The sequence below is a fragment of the Cottoperca gobio genome, chromosome 15 (genome assembly GCF_900634415.1).
Source record: "Cottoperca gobio chromosome 15, fCotGob3.1, whole genome shotgun sequence".
Lineage (NCBI taxonomy): Eukaryota > Metazoa > Chordata > Actinopteri > Perciformes > Bovichtidae > Cottoperca > Cottoperca gobio.
This window is the reverse complement of record NC_041369.1, coordinates 13598343-13622870: the sequence shown is the minus strand read 5'-3', so window position 1 is coordinate 13622870 and position 24528 is coordinate 13598343. Positions and strand designations below refer to the sequence as shown.

At 41.7% G+C, this 24528-nt stretch overlaps 1 protein-coding gene across 1 annotated transcript; it reads right to left on the bottom strand.

Annotated features, from left to right (window-relative positions):
* Positions 1-1217: 1217 nt before the first annotated feature.
* crtac1b (cartilage acidic protein 1b) lies at positions 1218-24230 on the bottom strand. Its single transcript, XM_029450144.1, has 15 exons — positions 24217-24230; positions 17051-17236; positions 15747-15943; positions 15215-15351; positions 12291-12447; positions 9933-10067; positions 8683-8825; positions 6274-6410; positions 4508-4590; positions 4151-4251; positions 3895-4063; positions 2796-2941; positions 1843-1885; positions 1608-1751; positions 1218-1345 (listed from the first exon to the last, which is right to left on the bottom strand). The coding sequence occupies exons 1-15, from the start codon at positions 24228-24230 to the stop codon at positions 1218-1220; spliced, it is 1920 nt and encodes a 639-aa protein (XP_029306004.1).
* Between the last annotated feature and the right edge of the window lie 298 nt (positions 24231-24528).

Sequence of the window (24528 nt, the reverse complement as noted above, 5' to 3'; positions counted from 1 at the left end):
AAATATCACCAGATTTATCCTTTAAACTTGTATATTATGTTGGGGGGAAAAAATGTATTTAAAGAAAAATCATGGTCCATGAAAATAATATCCTCTCCTTTTTGTCTTCATATTCTTGTTACCAGCCCCTATTTGATTTAAATGGGGAAATAAACAATAAATACTTTAGGCATACGTTAGACATTAGTATTAGCAGTAAATATTGTAAGCTGATGCTCATTTAAAATGTAAAGTTCTGCAATGTGTCAATTAATAAGTAAGTAAAGGATGTTTCAAGTACACCTTCCTGCTACTGTACTTAAATGAAACTTAAATGAGTTCCTGCCTATTCTTGTGCTCACACACAATTACACGTGTGTTTATATTCTTCACTGTGCTCTTGTCTTATAAATAGGTAACAAAATGTAACCTACCATCGGAGACAGATTGTCTGGCATATGTTCCTCTACCCGACTCTCTGGACACAGTACACTCATACACACACACACACACACACACACACACACACACACACGCACGCACGCACACACACGCACACACACACGCACACGCCCACACACACACACACACACACACACACACACACACACACACACACACACACGCCACACACGCACACGCACACGCCCACACACACACACACACACACACACGCACACACACTCACACACAGAACCTAAAAGCTTGAAGACCTGGTGTTCCTCAGCCTCCCGGTGAGCCCATAATAAGAATGGGAGTGACATTGTAAGGATTAACATAGTGGCATTGTGGAGATACAGATGGGCTCTCAGCGTGTCTCTAATGAATGCAGGCTGTGAAGCCGGTAAATCTGTCTGCTGTACTGTATGTTCAGAGGTGTACACTGTACGCTGCGGCTCCACTTATTGACTTGGCATCAGTTCAGGTCCCACTAAGATAAGTGCCAGGTGATGACATGAGGGCTGTGCGGGTGTGACACAGTCAGTTCTGAACCCCGCAGCTCCCAGCGAGCATGCTCCCTGTGTGTTTCTTTATAGTCCAGAGGGGGCCGGGAGCCAAGAGGTGACACATAGCAGTGGTGAGGAGGGGGCAAGGCTGTAAATAACGGATGGAAAAGAGAGCAGAGATCCACATAGGAGAAGAAGGAGTAGATTCTCAGTGAAAGGTTTACTCCGAGAGTTTATGTACATCCCCTCTTAGCAGTGGAGAGAGTTAGGAAGGGGAAAAGAGAGTGATGGCTACAGTAGTCCAGTCTGGAGATGGGTAGAGACGAGTGGTAGCACAGAGACGGGGAGCATCCAGAAAGAAAGGCCCGAGCGCCTGCGTTCCCCAGAAGATCGCGTACCCCCAAAGTAAGCCACCTGGGCTGCAGAGAAAGAGACGAAGGAGAGGGTGGGAAAAGTTAGCCAACATCTGCGTCTTTATTGCTGAAAGAGAGCTCATGCAAGACAGCGGGGTGCAGAGAGGGGACACGGTCAGAGGAATGTTAGCACCTCTAAGCCTTTACTCAAAACCACAGTAATTAAGGCAGCTTAAGACATCTCGTTCTCTGGCAGTGCTTCCTTTGTTCTCCTGATCTTGGTAATCCAGCTAAGTCTACCCTGACTCTGCCAGAACCTCTCACTCACCCACACAGGCTGACCCATCATCGTTGGGCTCAAAGCCTTGGTTGCATCTCCTCTTGCCGCGGCACTTATAGCTGCCATAGGTGTTGGTGCAGACAGGGCGGTCAGAGGGACACACAGTGGGAAACTGGGTACACTCATCTTTATCTGAGGGAGGGAGAGGCGAGGGAAGGGAACACTTAATTTTAAACAAGGACACAAGCATAGATGGGTAAACAGAAACATCTTTGAAACTCACCTGTGCAACGGCCATTCTCATTCAGAGCAAACCCATGACCGCACTGTAAGACACCGTGAGTCCAATTAGAAACAAGAATGTTTTGAATGAAAAATACTCTCAACACAATCAAACACCAAATGAGGGAACATTATTTGGAAGAATGCAGTTCATCCCTCCAGTAGACTTCTAGAGACTCTAAGCCAGGGGAGTAAAACATGCAGGCCCGCGGGCCAAAACCGGCACCGCCAGAGGGTCCGATCCGGCCCGCAGGATGACTTTGCAAAGTGTAAAATGTTGTTGTTTTCATCATAAAGTAAAATACTATATTGTTCAGTTCCAGACTCCTGTGACTAAATGTTTTGTGCCTTTTGTAGATACACTGTGATCTGTAAGTTGTAATGCACATGCGTAAATGATAAACATTTACATAATAGGCATAATATTGTTGAAATTACAGGGTTTCTTCTTAAGAAATTTCAGGTTGTTAATAATATTTTGTAAAAAGATAGTCCATTACATTTGAACATTTTCAGAATGTACTTGTGCTTTTTTGCACTAAAACAAAAGGAAACATTTGGAGTTATTTACAGGTTAGTAGTGCTCTGATTTTACTGTTCCGGCCCACTTGAGATCAAATTGGGCTGTATGTGGCCCCTGAACTAAAATGAGTTTGACACCCCTGCTCTAAGCCAAAGAACAAGGAAGCTTGCAGAGGCCCAACACATTACTGCAACACTTTATGTTGGTTATCCCTTTAATTTTCACACAACCATAGCATCTTTAAGTTATTGTGATGGCATGCGTTTTTTGATTTGCAGAAAAATAACAGTGAAAGATTGTGAGGTCTGTGCATGGCCAGGTTAACCTGAATTATCTGCTGATCCACATTTTCCAATTCTGCACATAGTGGCTAAGATCAACGCTCATTTTCGATTATGAGAGTTTTGGATAACTATGAAGCAGTGCTTTACCTCTATTTCCACAGTAGGAGTGACTTCCTCCTCATCTCTTGGATAGTGGATCTCCATCACTGTGTTGATGTCTGAAGGCTCCAGGGGTCGGGCCACTGAACGACCATCTGGCCAGTACACCTCCACATTGGTGGCAACATCCTTACCTGGTCAGACATACAGCACAGACACAGCACACACAGAGATTCATATGTCCTTTAGGGATTCTCGCAGGCTCATAAAGCTTTCTCCTTCCTCTCTTTTCCATTGACACAAACACAGTGAGAGACAGAGTGGCACTCTCCTCTTCTATCTCCATTAACTATATCAGGCAAAGAGAAAGCCACTCTCCACAGGGCCTCTGCAGCGCTTAATTAAAGTGGCATTTGTAATGTAAACAGATCTTGAGTTACATTCTCAGACAGTGATCTACTCAGCAGGTGTGCTGCCTGAGAGCCAAACAATATTTCACCTGTTCTGCACCCTCATGACACCCTCTCATTTAGTTGTGTAGAGTGTATTTCACATGCCTACAAGTGTGGAGGTCTGTCCTGAAGCCATGATGGTGTGGAAAGTTTGCTCTATTGTGAGTAATTAGGCATTAAAATTGAGGGCCTCCAGAGTTGATCCGTGCTTGATACAGAACTGGGCAAGGAAGTAGCGGTTGGCTAGTTACCAGGCCTGGATGACCACAAGCTGACACTCATACGGGAGTAGAAGGAGACCCGGTCGGCTTCCGGCTGCAGCACCTGTCTGCCATCGCTTTTGTCCACTCATCTCCCTCCCACAGACAACTTATTCACCCTTGGGTGTCCAATCAAACTGGAGGTATTAAAACAATGCTTTCCACGTTGAGCTTTCATTTTCCTTCTCTCTGCTACTCTTTGTAATGCGCATTGTGTCCATTTCTCTTTATCTGTCTACCCCTTACCCTGCTGTGGCAAAGAGCTGTGCTGTAATGGTTAGTTAATCAATCAACAAGGTTTTTTTTATTTTGAATTTCATATCATTGGGTTTAAGATTGTAGGTTAAACATAACATGCAATCTGAAGACGTCACTAGGATGTTACATGTTCAATCCCTGCATCAGTTTTGTGTCCTTCAATCGTTAAAAACTTACCAAGGCCAAAGTGAGCGACAGGCTCCATCTCACACAGGTACCCTGAGCCACCGTCGATGATCCGTGTGTGCGGGCCACTCTTTTTAGTGTACAACACCACTTTAGCTCCTCGGGCAAAAGCACCAAACTTGGTCCGAGGAATCACTCGCAGCCAGGCGTTCGTGAGCCCCTAAAACACAGAAAAGGGAGGAATTGTGTTAGGATTACACTACATTGTGTGTTACTCTGATTTCTAAGATGTCTCACAAACACTCACCTGGTTGACTTTGTAGACAGAGAGAGGCTGTGCTGCACTTTCACCATGAGATATCAGCAGTTCTAGACGCCCATCACCGTCAAAGTCTGTGGCTACAGCTCCTGTAAGGATGAAACTAAACACTTCAGGAAACAGTCTACATAACATTCATTATCATAACACAGGAAAACACAATGTTTCAAAAGTCATAGAACTAATTATGTGGAAAAAGTCTCTTTTTCTTTATATAGGACATGAGGAAAACCTGGTGGAGCTCTGCTGCCCTCTAACTGTAAGATGTTGGAACAGTACATATGAGGCTTGTTCTTATGCTGCTTATCGTGGATGTCACACAGCTGTCTGTTCTGCCACACTCACCGGTTCCTCGTCCTTCAGGCTCAGATGCCTCCCCAACATTCAGCTCTTCTATCTGGGGGTCTCCATGCTCTCTCCTGCTCACCCTATCAAATCAACGTCACATTAATTACCCATCAAAATACTAAAACATGAATACCAACTCCACTATAAATATATAACCAGTGTTGGAAAGTAGCTGAGTTAATGTACTCAGGTGTTGTATTCAAAGACAATTTTGAGGTACTTATACCTTACTTGGTATGCTAGTTTATACTTATACTATAGAGAAAAATATTCTACTTTTTACTCCACTGCATTTATTAGTTTATTAGTTACGATTGTATTTGCAAAACATATGATCAGTAAATAAATATCATAAACTGTACGTAAAGTACTTAGATAGTCATACATCAGTGATAATACTCCAATAATGTAATATATAATAATAATAATAATTATTATTATTATTATTATATATATATAATTATTATTATTATATTATTATTATTATTAATTACAATTATAATCATTATATAATCATTATTATAATTATAATTGTAACAATAACATCTATAGGGCCCAGTCACCATTCATTGTTGATATTGTATTTAAATACATTTTGCTGACTTTTAATACTTTCAGACTTTTTTTTGCATGGAAGTTTGTATAGAGACTTTTACTTTGTGCAGTGTGGTGGATCTCAATAATTATTTCACTACTATGAGGTAGTAATTTATTGTATTCTAAATTCTAAATAATACATAGATAAGTAACATAACCTGCACACCCAAAACTAAAACCACACACACACACATAAGTCCACACACATATAAAAAAGGGAAAAATTGGTCAAAAGTTGTTTTGAAATATGCCCTTGAGTTTTCAAAAAAACATTAATTTGTAGAAATCATGCACATTACCTTTAATGCCTTTACCTTTAGTGACAAAGCATTTCTATATCCAAGTTTCCTAAAGTTATCATTTCACTGTGCAGTAATGTGCTGATCCTGGCTGTGAAACCCCTCGGCTCAGCTACATATTGATCAGTTGTTACTTACTGAATTAATTAGCGTGGGCACAATAATTTGATCTTTTTTTTCATTCCAGAGAGCAGAATTAGATTAGCTGATTCATCTTCACATTAGACAATGGCAGAGCCACAAGCTGTGGGGCAGTGACCCCTGTCGCACATCATCGTGTCCAGAAAGACAAATTATCATCCAGTGACCTGGCCTGCAGGAATATTCACATCCTGGAAACCTCTGGGGCTTACACTGATTATTGATATTCAGTTTGAATTGACGCAGCAGCTCATGGCTACGTTCATCATGACTTCTGCATCCTGTTCAGAAAAATATGCCAGATCAGATTTTTTATTCAGACAGGATGGGTTTATTCTACTATTAAGTCCCAACAATTGATATGTATCATGTATTGCATTTTGAGAGCTTAGTTCATTAATATTATCTAGAGAGGAAACCAAACAGTGAGCCAAAAAGAGATCTAAAACTGTCTTAATGAAAGATCCATTCATGTGTGGAGGAGGAGGCGGGACGCTAGACTAGATAAGTATCCTTGGCTATGAATTTTAAATTCTTCTCAGCTTCCAAGCCCAGTTTTAGTATATTAAATCAAGTCACAAGAACAGTCCATTAAACTCACTCTCAAAGTGTGATTAAAATGTACTATCATACCATAACGTGTGTGTGTGTGTGTGTCTGTCGTGTGTCTGTCTGTCTGTCAGTCTGTCTGTGTCTTTCATTTGTCTGTTATTTCTGTGTGAGTACCTAAAGAGCCTGTTAGCGGAGGGGCCCCTGTAGGCGATGTTATTGAAGAAGACCTCCATCTCGTTGTCATTGTCAAAGTCAGCAACCATGACGGTGCGAACCGGGGACGGCATAGAAAACTTCTGGGATGCTATGTCCTGTGGAAATAAACAAACACATGGTACATCAGTAAAACACACACACACACACATGCATAAATGTACAGATGCCAAACACATGCAGGAGGATTGTTTTTCATTGGGGGGGACGACGACTGGGGGCAGGTGTATTAATCACAAAATGTTTCTTTATACTCCTCTTAAACAGCTGGTAGGGGCCGCAAGTGATCAACAACTGCTTTATCTGGCAGTCGGCTTGGCAAAAAAAGCCTTAACTAGTCTGTTGCAGGCCACAGTTTGGCCTTTGTCGTGTGACTGATGTTTGAATCCCAAGTGAACGCTGAGAAGCGCAGGGTAAGAACACCACAGAGACTGTCATGTATTACAGGATTTTCACTAGAACCTGTTTTGGTGCTGGAAGCTGAGTCAGTGAGACTGATCCATAACCTGAAGGTCAAATGTTCAATCTCCACAACATGTCCATCATTAATCAGTATCCAGTCCTTGACTTGACTGCCATCTGTTCACTCACTCACTGAAAGTCACCCTGACTAAGAGCGTTATCTAAAGCCTAAAGTTAAGAACAAAGACTTTTTCTTTTTTTACATCCTTTGGCAACAGAAAAGTAGACTGCAGCGCTCCTTCCCCAAAAAAAGTCTCCTCAGCAGAGGAGTTTTTGCACAAGAAAGTAACTGATATCTCCCCGCTTCAGTGACACGGTGATAAGTCGGGGAAGAGTTATAGAGCAGCCCTTCACTCCCTCTAGTATTTACTCCCTGTTTTAATTATAAGGCTCATAAAGCCGGAGGTGGGGAGGGCTCACAGTGACCTTCTGCTTCTCAGGTGAAGGAGAGGGGATGTCCAACTGAGGGCCACGAGGGAGGGAGGGACAGTTCTACATTTACTACATTATGAGGTGGATGAATAGATGTGCCATAAGGAAAGAGAAAGGGACTCTCAACAAATATGAAGCACGGACACATGAGATAAAAGGGGAGAAAGTATTCATAACTGCTATAGATTTCTTCCAACAAGGATTTATTTCAAATGTTTAAATATTATAATTAATATTATAAAAGTGTGTATTTAAAATCATGCACCTATTATATAGTACTTTATTATACCGTTTAAATTGGTTGGAATAATTTCGTGAATAATTATTCCTGCTCGGATTATGGTGCACAATAACTGAGAAATCAACCCTTCTGGCTGGGACCTTTTCCATCTCTTTAAATACATATGATATATGTGTGGGTGTTTTTGCGTGCCTGTGTGTGTTAAACCTACTGAAAGGAAACCCTCGGCAATAGATTTTAATTAAAGCACAAACAGGCCTAATCGGCACTTTCTACTACTCAGGCAAATTGCTGCTTCAGCCCAATTTAATTAGCGGTTTACTGGAGTGATACAACAGCTTCATTATACATGCCAAAGGTCAACACGGCTAGTAGGAGTGTCAGCTTAGGGGAAAGGGGTCTTAAATATGTTGTGGGCTTGTGATTTAACAATCTTGGTTTAAAAAAACAACAGCTAGCTAATTCAATTTGTCTTCTGCATGTGTGTGTGTGTGTGTGTGTGCGTGTGTCTGTGTGTGTGTGATGGAATTGTCATTGGGCTAAGCACATATTAACCCCTTGTTTGACCCCTATAAACATGTCTCATGTGACGTTTATCTCTGTGGTAAAAGATGCAGTCGCAGCTGCTGACAGATAGATCACCAAACACGAAACCTTCGCAGATTTACACGCAGCAGAGCCTGTCTCTGTGTCTGCTGCTATTAACCGTACAACACAAACACATGCCCTGCTGCCTGTCTCACAGGAGTTGTGTAAATGACCGTCTGTCCAACTTTAAATCCCACTCAATCCCAAAGTGAGCCAGCACTGACTGCTGCTAATTCACTAGCAATATGTTAGCATTAATAACTCTCGTGATTCACAGAGTTAATAGGTGAGACTTGCTGTCTTCGTGCTGCTTGTTCATTAGACATTGATTCTGGAGAAAGAAGAAGAGAGAGAAACCTATAAAATACAACCTCTCTCTGAAACTCTTCTACATCATTGATACCCTGATGGGGGAACCGCTCCACTCAGAGACTGTACATTATAAATGAGTGCTGCTGGTTACACTGGATTGTCCACAGACCTACCTGTGAACAGTTTTTATTGGAAACTGTTTCTACCAAAGAAATAGTCCAAACCAAAACGGTTGACAACTATCTACAATACATGGTTCGACACCACAACATATGCATTTTGTAATTTGGGTCATTAAGAGTTGTTAAATACCCAGGAAACAAATATGGACCCACCTTGAACTTCTGCTTGCGGTTATTCAGCTGCATGTACAGGCGATGAGGTCCATTCCAGTTCCCATAGACGATGTCTGTCTTGCCGTCACGGTTGAAATCTGCCAGAGCAACTCCTCTGCCATGCTGCATGGGGTCCTCCACACCTACAGGTATATGGTAATACACTCTAGCATACAATAAAGCTTATCTTCTGTATTGTTTTTGCAGAATGTGTCTAGAATTAAATGATCTAAGGCATGGGACTCAAACTTGCGGGCTGTTCCTGTGCTAAGTGATCCCAAATGGCTCATGGACTTAGCTTTTCTTGTTGACATCACACAAGAGCTGAATGTACTGAACAAGACATTACAAGGCCAGGGGCAGCTTCTCAGTGCTGCCTATGACAACGTCAGAGCATTCTCCACAAAACTTGTGTTATGGAAAGCCCAGCTCTCTCAGACAAACCTTACCATTTCCCAGCATGCAAGGCACTCATGGAGGTGGGCACACCATTCAGTGGTGAGAAATATACTGATGCCGTTGTAAAGCTACAGGAGGAATTTGATCACAGGTTTGCAGACTTCAAGACACACCCGCTTTCCAGGATGTTCAAGCGGGCCATGTGCCTTTTTGGGAGCACATATCTATGTGAAAAGCTCTTCTCCACCATGAACTTTAATAAGTCAAAGTACAGGTCCAAACTTACTAATGAGCATCTTCAAGCCATACGGTCTTGAAAAGCGCTATATAGATTCAATGTATTATTATTATTATTATACTGAGGGTCTCAATTGCTTCCTCCTCTCAAGCCAAATGTGGCTCAGCTGTGTAAGAGGAAGTGCTGCCAGGTCTCTGGCAGCAAGGAGTAGGTAAGAGAAGCCTATGTTCTGAAGAACCATTCATGTTCTGAACTGTTATTACTAAAGATTGAGAAGATTGGATCAGTTGTACTTTTTTTTGGAATACCAGCCTCACCCAGCCTCTACCTCCAGCGGCCCCCTGGTAAATTGAGTTTGAGACCCCTGATCTAAGGCTATGATCTGGTGGGGCGGGATGGTGGTGGTCTAGTGGTCTGGCTTCCAAATAGAAAACCGGAAGGTTGTGAGTTAAATACCAGATCTACCACCATTGAGCCCCTGAACAAGGCACTTAACCCTGAGTTGCTCCAGGGGGACTGTCCCTGTAGTTAGTTCACTGTAAGTCGCTCTGGATAAGAGCGTCTGCTGAATGACATGTAATGTAGTCTGTTAAAATGTGTACGTTCCTCTTACCAGCCTGCTGCGCCACATCAGTAAAAGTTCCATCTCCGTTGTTCCTGAACAGGAAGTTGGGGCCGTACTCGTTGTCGCAAAACACATCGGACAGGGTTTGACTGACAATGGGCCCCACCACGACACCACGCCCCCCTGCACAGAGACAGAGAGAGGAGGCTCAACGGTACGAGAAAATTAGGTGGACAGCCTGTTTTAGAAAGGAAAAATTAGGAGGATGAGTGAAACAACAGAGAGAACCGAGGGAGAGGGATCAGTGCCATAACAAAATGAACGGCGAGAGATCATTACTGTCTTTCCAGGCCATTTCCTCCAAGCAGGTCAGGTCTTTCTGCTGACACAGACACTGACTCTGATGGGCTACACACACACACACACACACACACACACACACACACACACACACACACACACTCACACACACACACACACACGCACAGCACACACACACACACACTCATACACACACACACAGACAAACACATCTAGGCACAACTAGCTCAAACTAATACAAAGATGCGCCACATGCAGAGAATCTTTTGCGTTAACCAAAAGCTAATAGTAATTTTCTTATGAAAAGATTTTTGTCACTCCAGGATTTTCCAATGTCATTCTATAAAGTGAAGTGTTATCACTAAAGTGTCTCATCTGAGACTAGCGAAGTCTAATTATGGAGTTGAGCGGCTTTGATTGCCCTTCCAGTATGCAGAGTCAGTGCTGTGAGTCAGGACTTGCTACTGATTTAGTAGCCCGCTCAGCACAGACAAATATCACTCGCCCCCTATGGCCATAAACTACTAATGTCTCTCCGGAGATATGTAACCATTAGATATACAACTTTACTGCCTGTCCCTTTGCTCTGATTAACGGCAGTTTGATGACAAAGCCGTCCACCGTACATCATTCACAGCAATTCTGGGCCGCTCGTCCTGCCCCTCTGGTGGCTTAGATGGCATCCTGCATGTTAAAAGATCCATAGATGATGAAGATTGATTCTGTTATGATCAAATACAAAGTCGTCTCCCATTTCCAAAATTTACTTTGACATCAGCGTCAAGGACTTTTCAATGGTTAAAACGAAGTATCGTAGAGGCAGCGCTATTATCAAAGAAATAGATCATGGTGAAATCTTTCATTTTGGCATTTATTGTTCTCCTCTTCTATACCAAAACAGGTATCCATCACGGGGTTAAGTGAAGTGTTGATCCAGCTGAGCTGAGGTGCGGTGATGAATTTCAGTGCTACTGAATATTTCAAGGTCATCCATTCAGTTTTAAAATCATTTAAATGGCAGTTCAGATATTTATTTTCCCGTAAGAGCTTTTGCAGCAAGGCAGCTAAAGAAAAACAATAAAAACACATTCAACATTTAAGACAATAGGAGACATTCAAATGGTGGACATGTTGCACAATATAAATACAACAAATGGTCAATGTGATCAAAACTTTAGCAAACAAGAATAAAACAAAAGTGCGTTGGTGAGATGTGAGGGACGTTTATGGTATATATGCACATGGAATAAATGAAACTATTAAACTTAATTTTGAGAAGCATGTATCTTCCTTAAAGAGACGATGAAGTGAAATTGCCAAGATGGATTTGGCTTTTTGGGTGATCTGTCAAATAAAAATGTCCAACAGGGAACTCTGCTCCTCACCAGTGACTTTATTGGCCCCTGAAATCCCCTTACAAACCAATCGGGGGGAGGGTCAGGAGTTATTCTAGGACCAATCTGTAAAATGTCACCAGCAGCTTCCTGTCAACATTAAAAATATTTAACTCTACAGTCTCTGTTTCCCTTTCTGGCATGTACAGTAAAACTTTGATCAGACTGACTCAGCTGATTGTACATAACACATACTATGCTGTAGTGATGTCCACATACGTTTAGTCACACCTTCAAAAGTTAGCGGGAGATATGCCAGGCTGTAATAGACGCCATCTCTGGGCCCTTGAGCTGTTCTGATGTATGTGTGTATTGCCTTTGCTTCCCTGTGACTTTGACTGGAGTAAATAGCTGACAGAGCCAAAAGAGCCCACTAACACTTCTCTCACGCTTACACTCATCATGTTCTCTTTCATCTCATGCCTGTTCTCTTTTTGTCACCTGGCAGGCTCTCCAGCTCTCCCGTACTTCTAGCAGCCGTTCTATACTGTAGTCCTATATTTCAGACTCCATGGGTACGACAATACTCCTCAGCAGATGTCTGTGTAAATCAGACTGAAGGTCCAGTAGTGCTGGATGATGGTGTACGACACACACACACACACACACACACACACACACACACACACACACACACACACACACACACACACACACACACACACACACAGAGTAATTTCTTTATACCTACCAGTGAATTTGTTGACTCCGGCCTGCTCTGCCACGTTGGAGAGGGCAATGACGCCCTGTGAAACATCACTCGCTGCCTCATCCATTTCAATGAGAGCATGAGGACCCACGTTACCACTGGCATAATTGGCTATGTAGATGGCATAACGGCCTGTACCCTGGGGAAAAAATTAATAGTTTACATTTATTAATATACTGTTCTTATATATTTAATATACTTAGCATAACGGCAAACCAGGAATGACATGTGTAGCTAAATGTGAGTTGATAAATAATTTGATTATTCAGCTAAAGTTTTTGAGATATCTGTCTCACTGCCACCCAAGTACAATGGCGATCAGTGGCTATTTATAAATCACAGACTTAAGCGTCTACAGTTTTTATTGGAACTCCCTTAACCACAGTTTTTTTTCTAAAGAATTGTTTCATTGCTGTCACCATCACCAATTATTTTTTTATTCAGCCAGAAATGTCAAGACAAAACGTTTTCGTTAATTCCATACCTTGACTGTGGCTCTCAAGCCTGTTGGTTCCTGAATACGTAAATCTGGCATAACAGATTGTTTTGGGAACAGCACATTTACTTGATAATTCTCTATATCGGCTTCCTCTCAGAAAAACCTTGGAAAACCTTTCTTAGTTTCACACAATTCCTGGATGCCTATGCGATGATCATTTGATCCCATAGACACTAAACAATTGAGGCAAGATATCCTTATTTGATGTGTGACATAACTTCAGACTACACCAAGTACATAGAAAATGTCTTTCCTAAGGCACTTAGGAAAGTGGGACAAATCACACACCTTTAGGTTTCTATGTAATCTTTTAAAAACTAATATAATAGCTCATGTAATATTTTTCACCTCCATTCACTAAGCCTCCCCTGAAACTAAAACGATATGGTGTCTTCACTAGCGACCTCTTTCAAATGTGTCACATTGTTTTCTCATCGTCATTTGCTGCATTGTTGAAAAAGGTTGGGCACGGTAGTCTTTAGCTTAGTTTTTAGATTAAAAAGGTCATTTGGTTTTATCAATACATATTATGTAGTTTCAATTTCTCCCACTGAAACCTTTTCTTTCCCCTTTATCTCCCTTTCCCCTGTTTCCTACCCTTTACACCCTCTCTCTCCCCACTCCTTCCTCTGCCTCCCTTTGGAGATTAATTTCACACTCCATTATCAGTCAGAGTCCCTGCAGACACAAACTCACAGACGGAACCACACTAATAGACTACACACTGGATTCCAATGAGCTTTCCCACCAGGCCTAACATATTTCAATCAATACAAACACATGCACATATGCAAACACTCACACCATACACGCCATTTCACCGTTTGTGTTACCTCTACTATATTTTTTACAAGACAAGAAGTAAATGAGTCTAGTTGATGTAAATGTCATGAAGCGTCACATTATGGTCTGCTGAGGTGGGAGGAGTGGGTTGTACAAACACACACACACACACACACACACACACACACACACACACACGCTTGACAAAATGAGAATGAGCTACAAAAAAAGACCTGAAGGCCTCTGGCAGTTACTTAACAAACTTAAAAGTCAACGATTTTTCAATAAGTCTTCACCCAAGGCTAATTTCTGTGACTGGAATTGGCATTGTGAATAGTGGACAAGCATGCCTGCAAAGTGCATGATGGTGCAGGGAGGGTATGAGATTGCGTGCCCTTTACAGCAGTCTTTCCCGCTATCACTGAGAAGCCTGAATAAACTACCACCTCTAATGTAGCCTTTTTGTTTTTTTGTTTTCAAAAGGACTTTTTTATCAAATGTATTTCAATTATTGTGGCTTTTAAAATCCACCTATTTCCAGAAGCTCCATCCTGCCTGTCAGTGAAAAGTGAGACAATCCATCAGTTCAACGTGAGATCCCTCAATATGTCTCCTTCATCAGTTTGTATAAGACTAATGATGGAACTTCACTTTCAAGGAGACTGGGAGGGATGGAACTGTTGAATGACTAATTATCCCTCTTTTTTCTGAATGATAACCCTTTATTTACGAGTAAACAAGACCAAACACATTAGCTACCTAGCCACCTATACAACATGCTGCGGTTTTGGCCTTCTGCCGTCCAAATCTGTCCTAATAAAACTTGTTCAGCAATAGGAAAATGTATTCTCTCTCTCCATCCGTCTGCTGGTACTAGCATGGAAGAAAACACATCAGGGTTTTGGCTTCCTCTAAAAGCATTATGCCATTAAAAGCAGATATCTTTCCAATCGGTTTGGCAGCTGCACAACCTATCAGTGTTCAGTGAGATGGGACAGTGGTTAAAAAAAAAATCTATTGTAATCCCTACTGTCCTCTTCCCACTATTACTTTCTTTATCCCTTCGCCTGATTAGAAGTGAGAACTGTATGCATTTGTGTGAGATAAGAGACAAAGAGAGAGTGTGAGCGTGTCAGTCAGAGAAAGAAAAAAAGGGAGTAAAGGAGGTGGAAAGAGGGAAGAAAACAATGGGAAAGGGACTGAGAGAGAGAAAATGCTACGGGCAGAAGCAGTAGTGTGCAGTCATCACTCCTCCCCTCGTACGATGTTCTATAAAACAAACGAGCCCTGGCTTCTGTAATTACACTGGTGCGATGGACAGAAGAGAGAAAATGGCACACCATTCCCCCAAATGAACTGTCATAGCACATGCTGAGAAGGGCGGCGTAGGCAGGGCATGAGTTATCACTGGTAAACAAACAGAAGCACCCATGCATGTAGGCAGAAGACACTCTGGGGAGTTCGTGTGAGTGTGTGTGCGTGTGTGCGAATCTGCATATGCTCTACTTTGTGTGTGTGTGTGTGTGTGTGTGTGTGTGTGTGTGTGTGTGTGTGTGTGTGTGTGTGTGTGTGTGTGTGTGTGTGTGTGTGTGTGTGTGTGTGTGTGTGTGTGTGTGTGTGTTACCTTTCTGTCCACACAGGCCACTGAGCGCCCAGCCATACGGTTGGCCACATCTCTGTGTTCGTTAATGTCATCGTTCAGCAGATCTTCAAAGCGTCCATTACGGAACTTAAACAGCTTGTCAGAATATGTTGCCCGACCTTGTTGCAGAGAGAAGCAGAGTTCAGGAGAGGCAAAGATTGCTGGGAGAGTAAAGAGGTGTTATGCAACACAAGAACCGTGGGTGATTGGAAACACAAGAGGGTTTTTTTTTGGCTGAAAGTGACCTCTATCATTTTTATAAAAATGAGAGAGGTGAGTTGTTGTAGTTTTGGCAGTGTGCGCTCTGTAGCTCTCAGATTGATTAATAGCAGCACAAACTTATCCGTTATCTGATGAAGACTCAGATGAGATAAGCTTAATATCTGCATACTGATTCTCCTGCTTTGTGTCTGAACGAGAAAAAAAGCACAACCCCTGTGTGAGTGTGCACAGATGCATTTGTCGATGTCATTTTGTGAAAGAGTATCCGTGTGTGTAAAAGCATGTACTGTACCAGAGAAGGCGTTATTGGTGTTAAGCACATAAATCTCCTCCCGACCGTCTCCATCGATGTCACACGCCGTCACTCCGATGGCGTTGCCTTGGCGGTCTCTCAGGGCGTAGAACGGGGAGCTACGGTTGTCAACAGCAATGTTGACAAGCCTTTTCTTCTGCTTGTCGTACTTTAGCACCAGGTTTGGGCCGTTGTAGCTGTCAACAGGCACCAATGGCACAGCTGTTACATCTTCATTACATGAGACTGTCAGCAGGAATTTTGAAGCCTAAATCATGTAGTGCTATTTTCTTTTTAACTTTTCATGATATAAATATATATATATTTATTTATATATTCATATATATTTTTATATATATATACAAATATGTATTTATATGTATATATATATATATATATATATATATATATACACATTTATATAGATACGTATATATATATATGTTTTTATATATATATATTTATATATATATACACACAATGGGCAAAAGTTGGCAAAGCTATAACCTGGATTTGATAACTAATTCCAGATTTTCTTCAGGGTACATATTAAATCAATCGTCCTTTAATTGCATCAGGGGACAGATTGCAGTCAAAATCAAACAAAATTTAAGATATTATAAATATTTAGGTTCCAAATATCTCTTAAATGCTGTACACGTTTGGATATAGATTACAAAAGCCTTTGAAGCTTTTCCCCAAGAGATATTTTTGACATCAGTTAATCATAATAAAAGTGACACAGAAAAGAGGCCTCAAGGAGGACAAACAACTTATCCATCGACACTTTAAACACTCTTCTTTGTTCCGACTGTTAACATGGGCATACAGCCTAATTATGAGCTTATTGTCAAACAAAAGTGGCACCACAGTGACTTGTCCCACCTTCATCTATTGTATAAAACTAGTGTAATGCATTTTTACCATGCATACCCGCTGAATACGGTGTCTTGGCTAAATGACATTTATTAAGCAGGGTCATTTTGGTCCATCAATATTCTGTTAAGCATTGAGAAATGCATTGCTGCTTCACTGGATAGTGGCAGGCTTGCCAAACAGTTCCCATCAATGCCGCTCTGTCCAATCACATCTATTTTCATCAGCTGAGTGAGCCTCAGGGCACCCTACCATCTCTTGTTGTTTTGCCTTTGTCTTCAACCTTTAGCTTGGAAAATTATGGTGTACTTTTATTTTAGCCTCTGATTTTGAGTTAGATATCACACAAAGAGATTTAGGATTTACAAAACTTGAATGAAACTAACTTCGAGTAACAAAAGGCTGTTTTTAACAACCTGCTTTCTCACCCAGCTACAAAAATCTCCAGGTCTCCGTCCCCGTCCACATCCGTGACGGCCACGCCGTAGTTGAGCTGGGTGGGGTTGTTGTCATAGTCGGGAGGAAGGACGGTCTTAGTTATAGCTGAGAACATGGGCTCTGATCGCTGAGCCGAAGATATGGCAGGCAGGAACAACACCAGCCACAACAACATCCTCACCTAAAGGGAAAAACACAGCGATTGCAACAGCTGAATATTAGGAAGGCTACCGTCATGCTGTAAAAGCCTCTTCCACTTTTACTCAAATGCATTTTCCAAAGAGCAAAAGTGCCGCAATAATATGTCTGAACTTCTGCTCTACACTGTAGAAAAACACACACTCAATTCCCATCCAACAAATTCACACACAACACTCTTCGACTGAACTACAGCTGACTTTTGTCCTGGCAGTTGAGGAAACTGAGAATCAAATAAAAACTGTAATTCATACACTTGCAAACTCCAACACATGCCCTTGTAGCTTATTCTCCAAATCCATCGCGAGGCAAACATCGACGGATTGTTGGCAGAGCTTCCTCCTATACTCAGACATAAAGATGAAGATATACCACCACAATCAGCAGCGTTCTGCAGGGTTAGATCTGAACAACCCATCACAGGCAGACGGGGTGAGGAATTACAGGACACAAAATCCATACGTGGAGCAGGGCATTAGCCAGAGGCCAAGTGAACACAGAGGAAACCAATACAACCTGATATAACAGACCTGAGGTGCTCTTTCCTTATATACAGTGACCAGCTCTAAATTGGGAAACCTTTTATTTTTGGGGTAAAAGGGCCGTGTGATGTTTAAGTGTGCTTTTAGTGGTCAGTGGATAAAAGGTGGACATAGAGGAATTGATCGAATTGACTTGTGAAGTGCAGGAAGGTAGAGGTGGGCTTTCTGAAAACTGAAAAGAGAGAAGTGAAACATGATTGAGTGGAGAAAGGGAAAGGTCACCTCATTAAGGCTAAAATAAAAAAGCTCATCAGCACTGCAACACGCACACACACACACACACGGACGCACGCACTGAGTGGCGTTTACCAGCTGACAATTTGATTTGCGTTGCCTGTGGATTTATGATGGCAGGTCAAGTCATAGTGCTCATTCCATCTGTATTGCCATTGAGTCATTCCAATCTCTGCTTGCATACTACTGCACAGTCTCCCTTTCTACTCCGGGTGTCCAGGTGATATATGGCTCTTTAACATCTCCCTCAACAATTCAATTTAAGATAAAAACCGCATTGCCGTTTGAGTAATACTCTCAAAAGCACGTCGGCAGGGAGAGGAAGCACCTCCGCTGACACCTGCAGAAATATGGCCAGGGCTAATGCTAGCTCTCCTGGCAGGCAGCACAGTGATAACGCTGGTGTAGCGATGTAGGCTGTGGCTGTTAGCAACAAGGGTTAATTAACAACACTGGGAGCTCAAGATGAGGCAGTTTCTCCACATTAGAGCAGGATGTGATGACAAATGGGCTGAGCCGTTCGCAGACTACAGAAGGCAGCTTTACAGACTTGCTCATATACTCCATGTTAGATATGGGCAGTGAGCTATAAATTTAAAGGGGAGGAAAAAGACACTTGTGGTGGGAAAGGTTAGTCTCTTTTGGAGTATTTTGTTATGTTAAGACGCACTTGGAGAATCCTTTTAAAATAGACAATTAGAGAACAAGACAACTACTTTTAGATAATAAAGTAACAGGTGGGCAGCCGAACTTCCATTTCCATACAAATGAGGATAAAATTTAAGACTTTTGATTTTACTTGCAGCATATTTCAGTTCAACGCCTCTCTGAAATCCAATAAATATTTAAGTATTCCCAATAATTCAGCCATACTAAGTAATAACTCTAAGAGGGATGTATAAAAAAGACAGGATGAAACCATTGGGGACCGGTCTGATAAAATGGTGAGGTACTACATTATCCAGTCAAGGACATACAGTCGCTTTGCCCCACATTCACTGCAGTAAAAACCAAGACACCCCACTTGAGCCGCCAAGTGAAGTTGCAATGTGACTTTTCTACGAGCGAAGATCCACAAAACCATCATTGGAGTTTTATAATGTAACATCTGGAGGATCAACAAAAATCAGTCCCACTATAAGAATAGGAAGCAACAAATAAAGTAATTTGTAGTAAGACAGCCATGAAATAACCCTGGGAAAAAAAATATCATTTGAAGCAAAGAAATATTTCTATTTGGTTATTTATGTTGGCATTAAGAGGCCATTACCACAGCGTGCAACATCAGCATGTGCTTTCTGAAGCGCTCAAGCCCGAGCTCTCATCCTGATAACACTGCGACAAAGAGCCAGCAACATCTTCAGTTTTAAAAACACGCTTCCAGAGGCTCTTCTCTGTGAAGGACACCTTCACTGCAGAACACACACACACACACACATACACACACACACACACACACACACACACACACACACACACACACACACACACACACACAAAGTGCTGTACCAGTCCCAGTGAATAACATGTAACAGTCACTGAGCAATCAACAGTTGCCATTAATGTTAAGCCCCAATTCACCCATCATTTACCACAGAGGATATCAAAATATGAAAGACCTCATTCCACCAAAGACACACAACAATTGTGCAATAATTAATTATAGCGCCTCGTCTGCTTCACAACAAAACACTGATCACATTGTTTCAAATATGTTGTATGTCATGTATGAAACATCATGAAGAAAACAATGTTCATAGTTGTAGGAGTTTTTCTAGAAAGTTATACTCTTGAATGTATCACCATTATGATGCATGGTAGTGAATAACTTTTTAATGAATCTTATGTATAACATGAAATTAGATCAAATCCACAACCCTAAATGAATATAATTAAAACAGCAAAAGCAACGAATCAAAGATTTAAATTTTTAAAAAACAGTGGGGAAAAATGACCAGAAACAATTATCAAACATTACAAAAAAAGTGTTTTAAAACAGGAATAAATGCTGCATTAAAAAGCCTAATAAATAATTATTTAAATAAACCTGCGATCGTCTTTCATTTTACAATCTGCTCATCGGCACTTTTTTTTATGCATCCACTGTGCGTGAAGCAGCACTTAATCCGTGCCAGTTTCTGCAGGTGATGATAAAACAGTATTACGAGCTATTTGACTGAAAACTGCTAAACAAGCGTCTTAATCTGGAGTTATGATTTGCTCTGAGCAGAAAGTTGCAGTGAAATCCGGAGGTAGATTAACTTTCTATCGGCTCTCTCTGCAGCAGATCACAGCGGAGGTTACAGTCATCCTGAACCCAGAGGAAGGCAGCAGCTTCAGCAGCAGCAGCTTCAGCACCAAGCAAACTCAGGTACTCACAGTTGCAGAGACGCTCGGAAACTCCGACAAATCCTCCAGCGATTGACAGCCAGGGGAGAAGAGAGAGAGAGAGAAAAGAAGGAGATACAGTCAGCTAATTGTGCGGTGGATGCCGCAGTTATCTCAAGGGTTTTTCTCACTTATTCCCTTTACACAACTTCCAAAAGATTTGCTTTATGAAATCACTTCTGTGATATTTGAGCCAATCGCCGGATAGCCTTCACAATATTTAAACACGTAGCCAATCACAGCGCTGGGAACCAGTGGGTGGGCGTGTCCCCAGGTGCTCATTATGATATGTCAGAGGGGCGCAGCTGGGATGGGGATGTGGAGTCTCATGGTTCAGCTGGTTCCGACTCCATCCATCTATTGTAGTTTGATGAAGAAATAAATGGTTTAATTTACCATACATCGTATATATATATATATCAATGATGCCTATAAGTTCATTCGTTTGTATCACAGATGTTTTTTTAAACATTAATAAGAATTTCTGGAATAAAAACTATCAGAGCAATAGACATCAGAGGTGTACGAAATATATTGTGGGCTTCTCGCTAAGCTCAGGTCAAAAGTCATTTTTTGAGGGTTTTCTGGGGTAAAATCTTGATGCATGCCGTCGTGTGGCATACACCAGGGTTTTAGGGGGTCACTGACATGAAAATGTTTTGCAACCTGTGTTGTTTATATCATCAATAATAGTCGAGCGGTCAGACTGTGCTCTATGCATCCATATCTATTGAACTGTGGCCACACCCACCCTACAAACAGTGCCGCTTGTAAACAAAGCATTAAAAAGAACTATTTTAAATAACAATCAGTTCATGAACCCAAATGTTTTATTTTATTACTTGAAAACTCAAATCTTCAATTTTATTTGTGAACATTCGAATTATAAAGACAAAAAACAACGTATTGGCCCTTTATGGATTTGAGTTTGATGTACAGTGTCAATGACCTGACTGAAGTATTTAATTTAATTAAATGCACACTTACAAATGAAACCTTTTTACGTTATCTAAAAAGAACCAGAGAGCTGTTTCAGATCTCTTTGGGGAGTAAAAGGAATAAAACGGCATCACCGGTGCATGGAGCAGAGCTACAAGCCCCAATGGCAATCATCCTCAAAAAGAATAAATAATTATTTGTTAGAGTGATGAGCGAAAAGTTATTGTTCTGTCTCATAACAGTTAGAAGTGTACGTGTGTGTGTGTGTGAGAGAGAGAGAGAGAGAGAGAGAGAGAGAGAGAGAGAGAGAGAGAGAGAGAGAGAGAGAGAGAGAGAGTTTGCAGGTTTACTGCTGCCAGATGTATAATTCTTATGTCACGCTCCACTGAGTCCAGCCTCCCTGAGACCCCCAATGAAATGAGTTGTGTGTGTGAGAGTTGGTGTGCGAGTGTGAGTGTGTGTGTGAGTGTGTGTGTGTGTGTGTGTGTGTGTGTGTGTGTGTGTGTGTGTGTGTGTGTGTGTGTGTGTGGTAGCGCACAGCCTGGTGAAATGAGATGTTCACATCCCAAGGACATCTCCCACCATAATTTAAACTCACTGGTGCTGGAAGACTTCAAACTGAAAGTGCTGAAGTCATAAACCAGTGCACTTCTGTCTTTACTGTTATTGTCTGTGATCTACTGGTGTAAATCCACAGGCAGGTGGCTGTGACTCAAACAATGCAAATACTACAACAGAAATGTCTCCATGCTGTGATTACAGCATATTGGCTCCGGGCTATAAAATGATGTTAAAGACCCAAAGTCAACACTGCTTTTAGGCTACCTACTTTGATTGTGCTTGTGTTGTAGTTTATCACCTTTGATTTATTGGTTGCAGAGATCTCGTACACGGTTGCAAAATGTTAGAGAAAGAGAAAATCCTTCGGGCTTGACGTACTGCAGCGCATGATACCTTCAGCTATTTACACCCTGAATTACAGTCTCTCACAGCAGAGACCAGAGTGTTTTTATTTATGAGGGGACAAAGAGACATCTATCAGCACTCAGCTGAAGCCAGTGACAGTGCATAGTGTGACTTTGAGGCGGGGAGTGAATTGTATTCCTTCCCCCGGGGGCACACTGGGACAAAACCCAGACAAGATGTTGTGGTTTGTGACACACACCCAGTGCTTCTCACCACCTTATTTCACCCTCACCCACCGCCAAGGTCGTGTCACGCCTCCCTCCTTAGACGCAATGCTCTTAAAATAGAGCGTCTTTAAGTGAAGATGAGGAATGTAGAAAGCTCAAGGGAAGAATGGGCAAGGGAGGGGTTTTTACTACAGCATGAAGAAATGTCCCCTTTCCTCTTTAAGGGCTGTTGAAAGATGTATAGTGCTACAGCATCATGATGAATCCCCTCCGAGGTGGATAGGAGAACACTTCTCATATCATTAAGCTCTAGTAATGGTCCCAATGCCGCGTCTCCTCTGGCAGGGTTGCCTGGCGTTCACTCCTCTGGCTAACCCTGCTGGCTACCTACAGACAGAGAGCTTGGATACAGCTGAGGAAGAGTAAGCTTCCTGGAGCTGCTATTTTCTCATCAATTTAATACTATATGTGAAGCTTTAATTCTCCACAAAGAAATGCAGTTCTTTTAAGAATATATACTTCTGTACTCTCACATGGCACGCAATTAAAGCTTTTTTTGAACTATTTAAAATGAGCAGCTCTGCACTTGACTTAACAGAAGGGACACAACTTATCTGTGTGAAATGTGAAATTGGTGAAGTACCCCTATACATGCAACCAAAGATGCTTATAGTGAGCAATTTTAAGAAGTGTTATGCCTCTCTAGCTATTTGAGGTTGTCAGAGTGAAAAACTATTGAGGAGGAAAACAGTTTGTGTGAGCTGTTTGTTGTGGGAGAGGAAAGTGAATCCCATTTTGTATTGTATTAAATCTCAACCTAAGTCTACTTTGTCTCAAAAGCAGCCAAGATGGAAACATTTTTTATGGTTACAGTTATGATTTGTTAGTAATTTAAGAGTTTTGTTGCAGACACGAAAGTCTGAAAACCATGTTTTGGTTTTTTTTTGTGGCATTTGAAAATGTAGGTGCTGTACTCTGTATCTGGTTTGTTATTATGTTGTTTAATATTGTGTCATGCATACTTGCCATTGCTGCATGGCACAATAATGATACATATAACTTAAAAATAAACTGCAACTTTGTATTACATGTTTTATTCCAGAATGTCTTTGTTGTTGCAGTTGAACAGTTCAGTTTTGTTGTTTACCCTCCTACTGTTTTTTTATACCCTCATGCTCAGAATACACATTTGAAAACATTTGATTTTCTGTGTGGATGATCTCCATCTCTGATATTTGAACCTGTGCACCGAGACTACTCTACAATACTCACCCTCCAGGGCGTGAGCGCATGTGTTACAACATGCGCTGCAGTGACTGCATTTATTCACTTTCCATAGCGCAAGTGCACACACACACGCGCACACACACACACACACACACACACACACACACACACACACACACACACACACACACACACACACACACACACACACACACACACACACACATACTCACACGCAGGGATATAGGTTTAGCCAACACGGTCCTTCATAGATCAGCCTCCCTTGACAGCTCTCTTAAATGTCCTTGGCAGCCCCCCAACCCCCAGCTCTCGTCCCCTCTCTGTTCCTGCACCTTTTCCTCTCTGGCCCAGCCTCTGATGGATGCTGCCATATTTTTCTGCCTCTCTCCTCTGAAATGCTCCCATAACCACTGGGCCCTGTAATGCATGACACAATCTGTATATATCCCATTAAGTGTCAGTTTGTGAATGAACCTGTTTCCCCACATGCAGTTCGCCTTGCAGAAAGACATGCAGGGGATAGAGGCTGGAACCTGACCAGCTCCTTAAAAGTCAAGATAAATGTCTCTTGGAGCCAGAGTTAGCCTTTTAGCCATTCTTACAGTTAATGTTTCTATTGTGAAAAAGTGTTCAGTAACACTGAGCTCATATTTGAGTTTTGATGCTGATAATTATTTACATGATCTGCTTCTGTAGCTACAGTTTCACCAAGTGTCAGTTTTCCTTTTTCCTAAACCAACATCTCCTGGACTCGGACGTCCTCACAAGACTGTGAAGAATTACACT

Excerpts from the sequence above, each read along its gene's own strand:
- crtac1b (XM_029450144.1), bottom strand. Across the intron at positions 15,352-15,746 it reads CACCAATAACGCCTTCTCTG|GTCGGGCAACATATTCTGAC; the intron begins GTACAGTACATG and ends CTCTGCAACAAG. Across the intron at positions 4,252-4,507 it reads GCCTGAAGGACGAGGAACCG|GAGCTGTAGCCACAGACTTT; the intron begins GTGAGTGTGGCA and ends TCATCCTTACAG.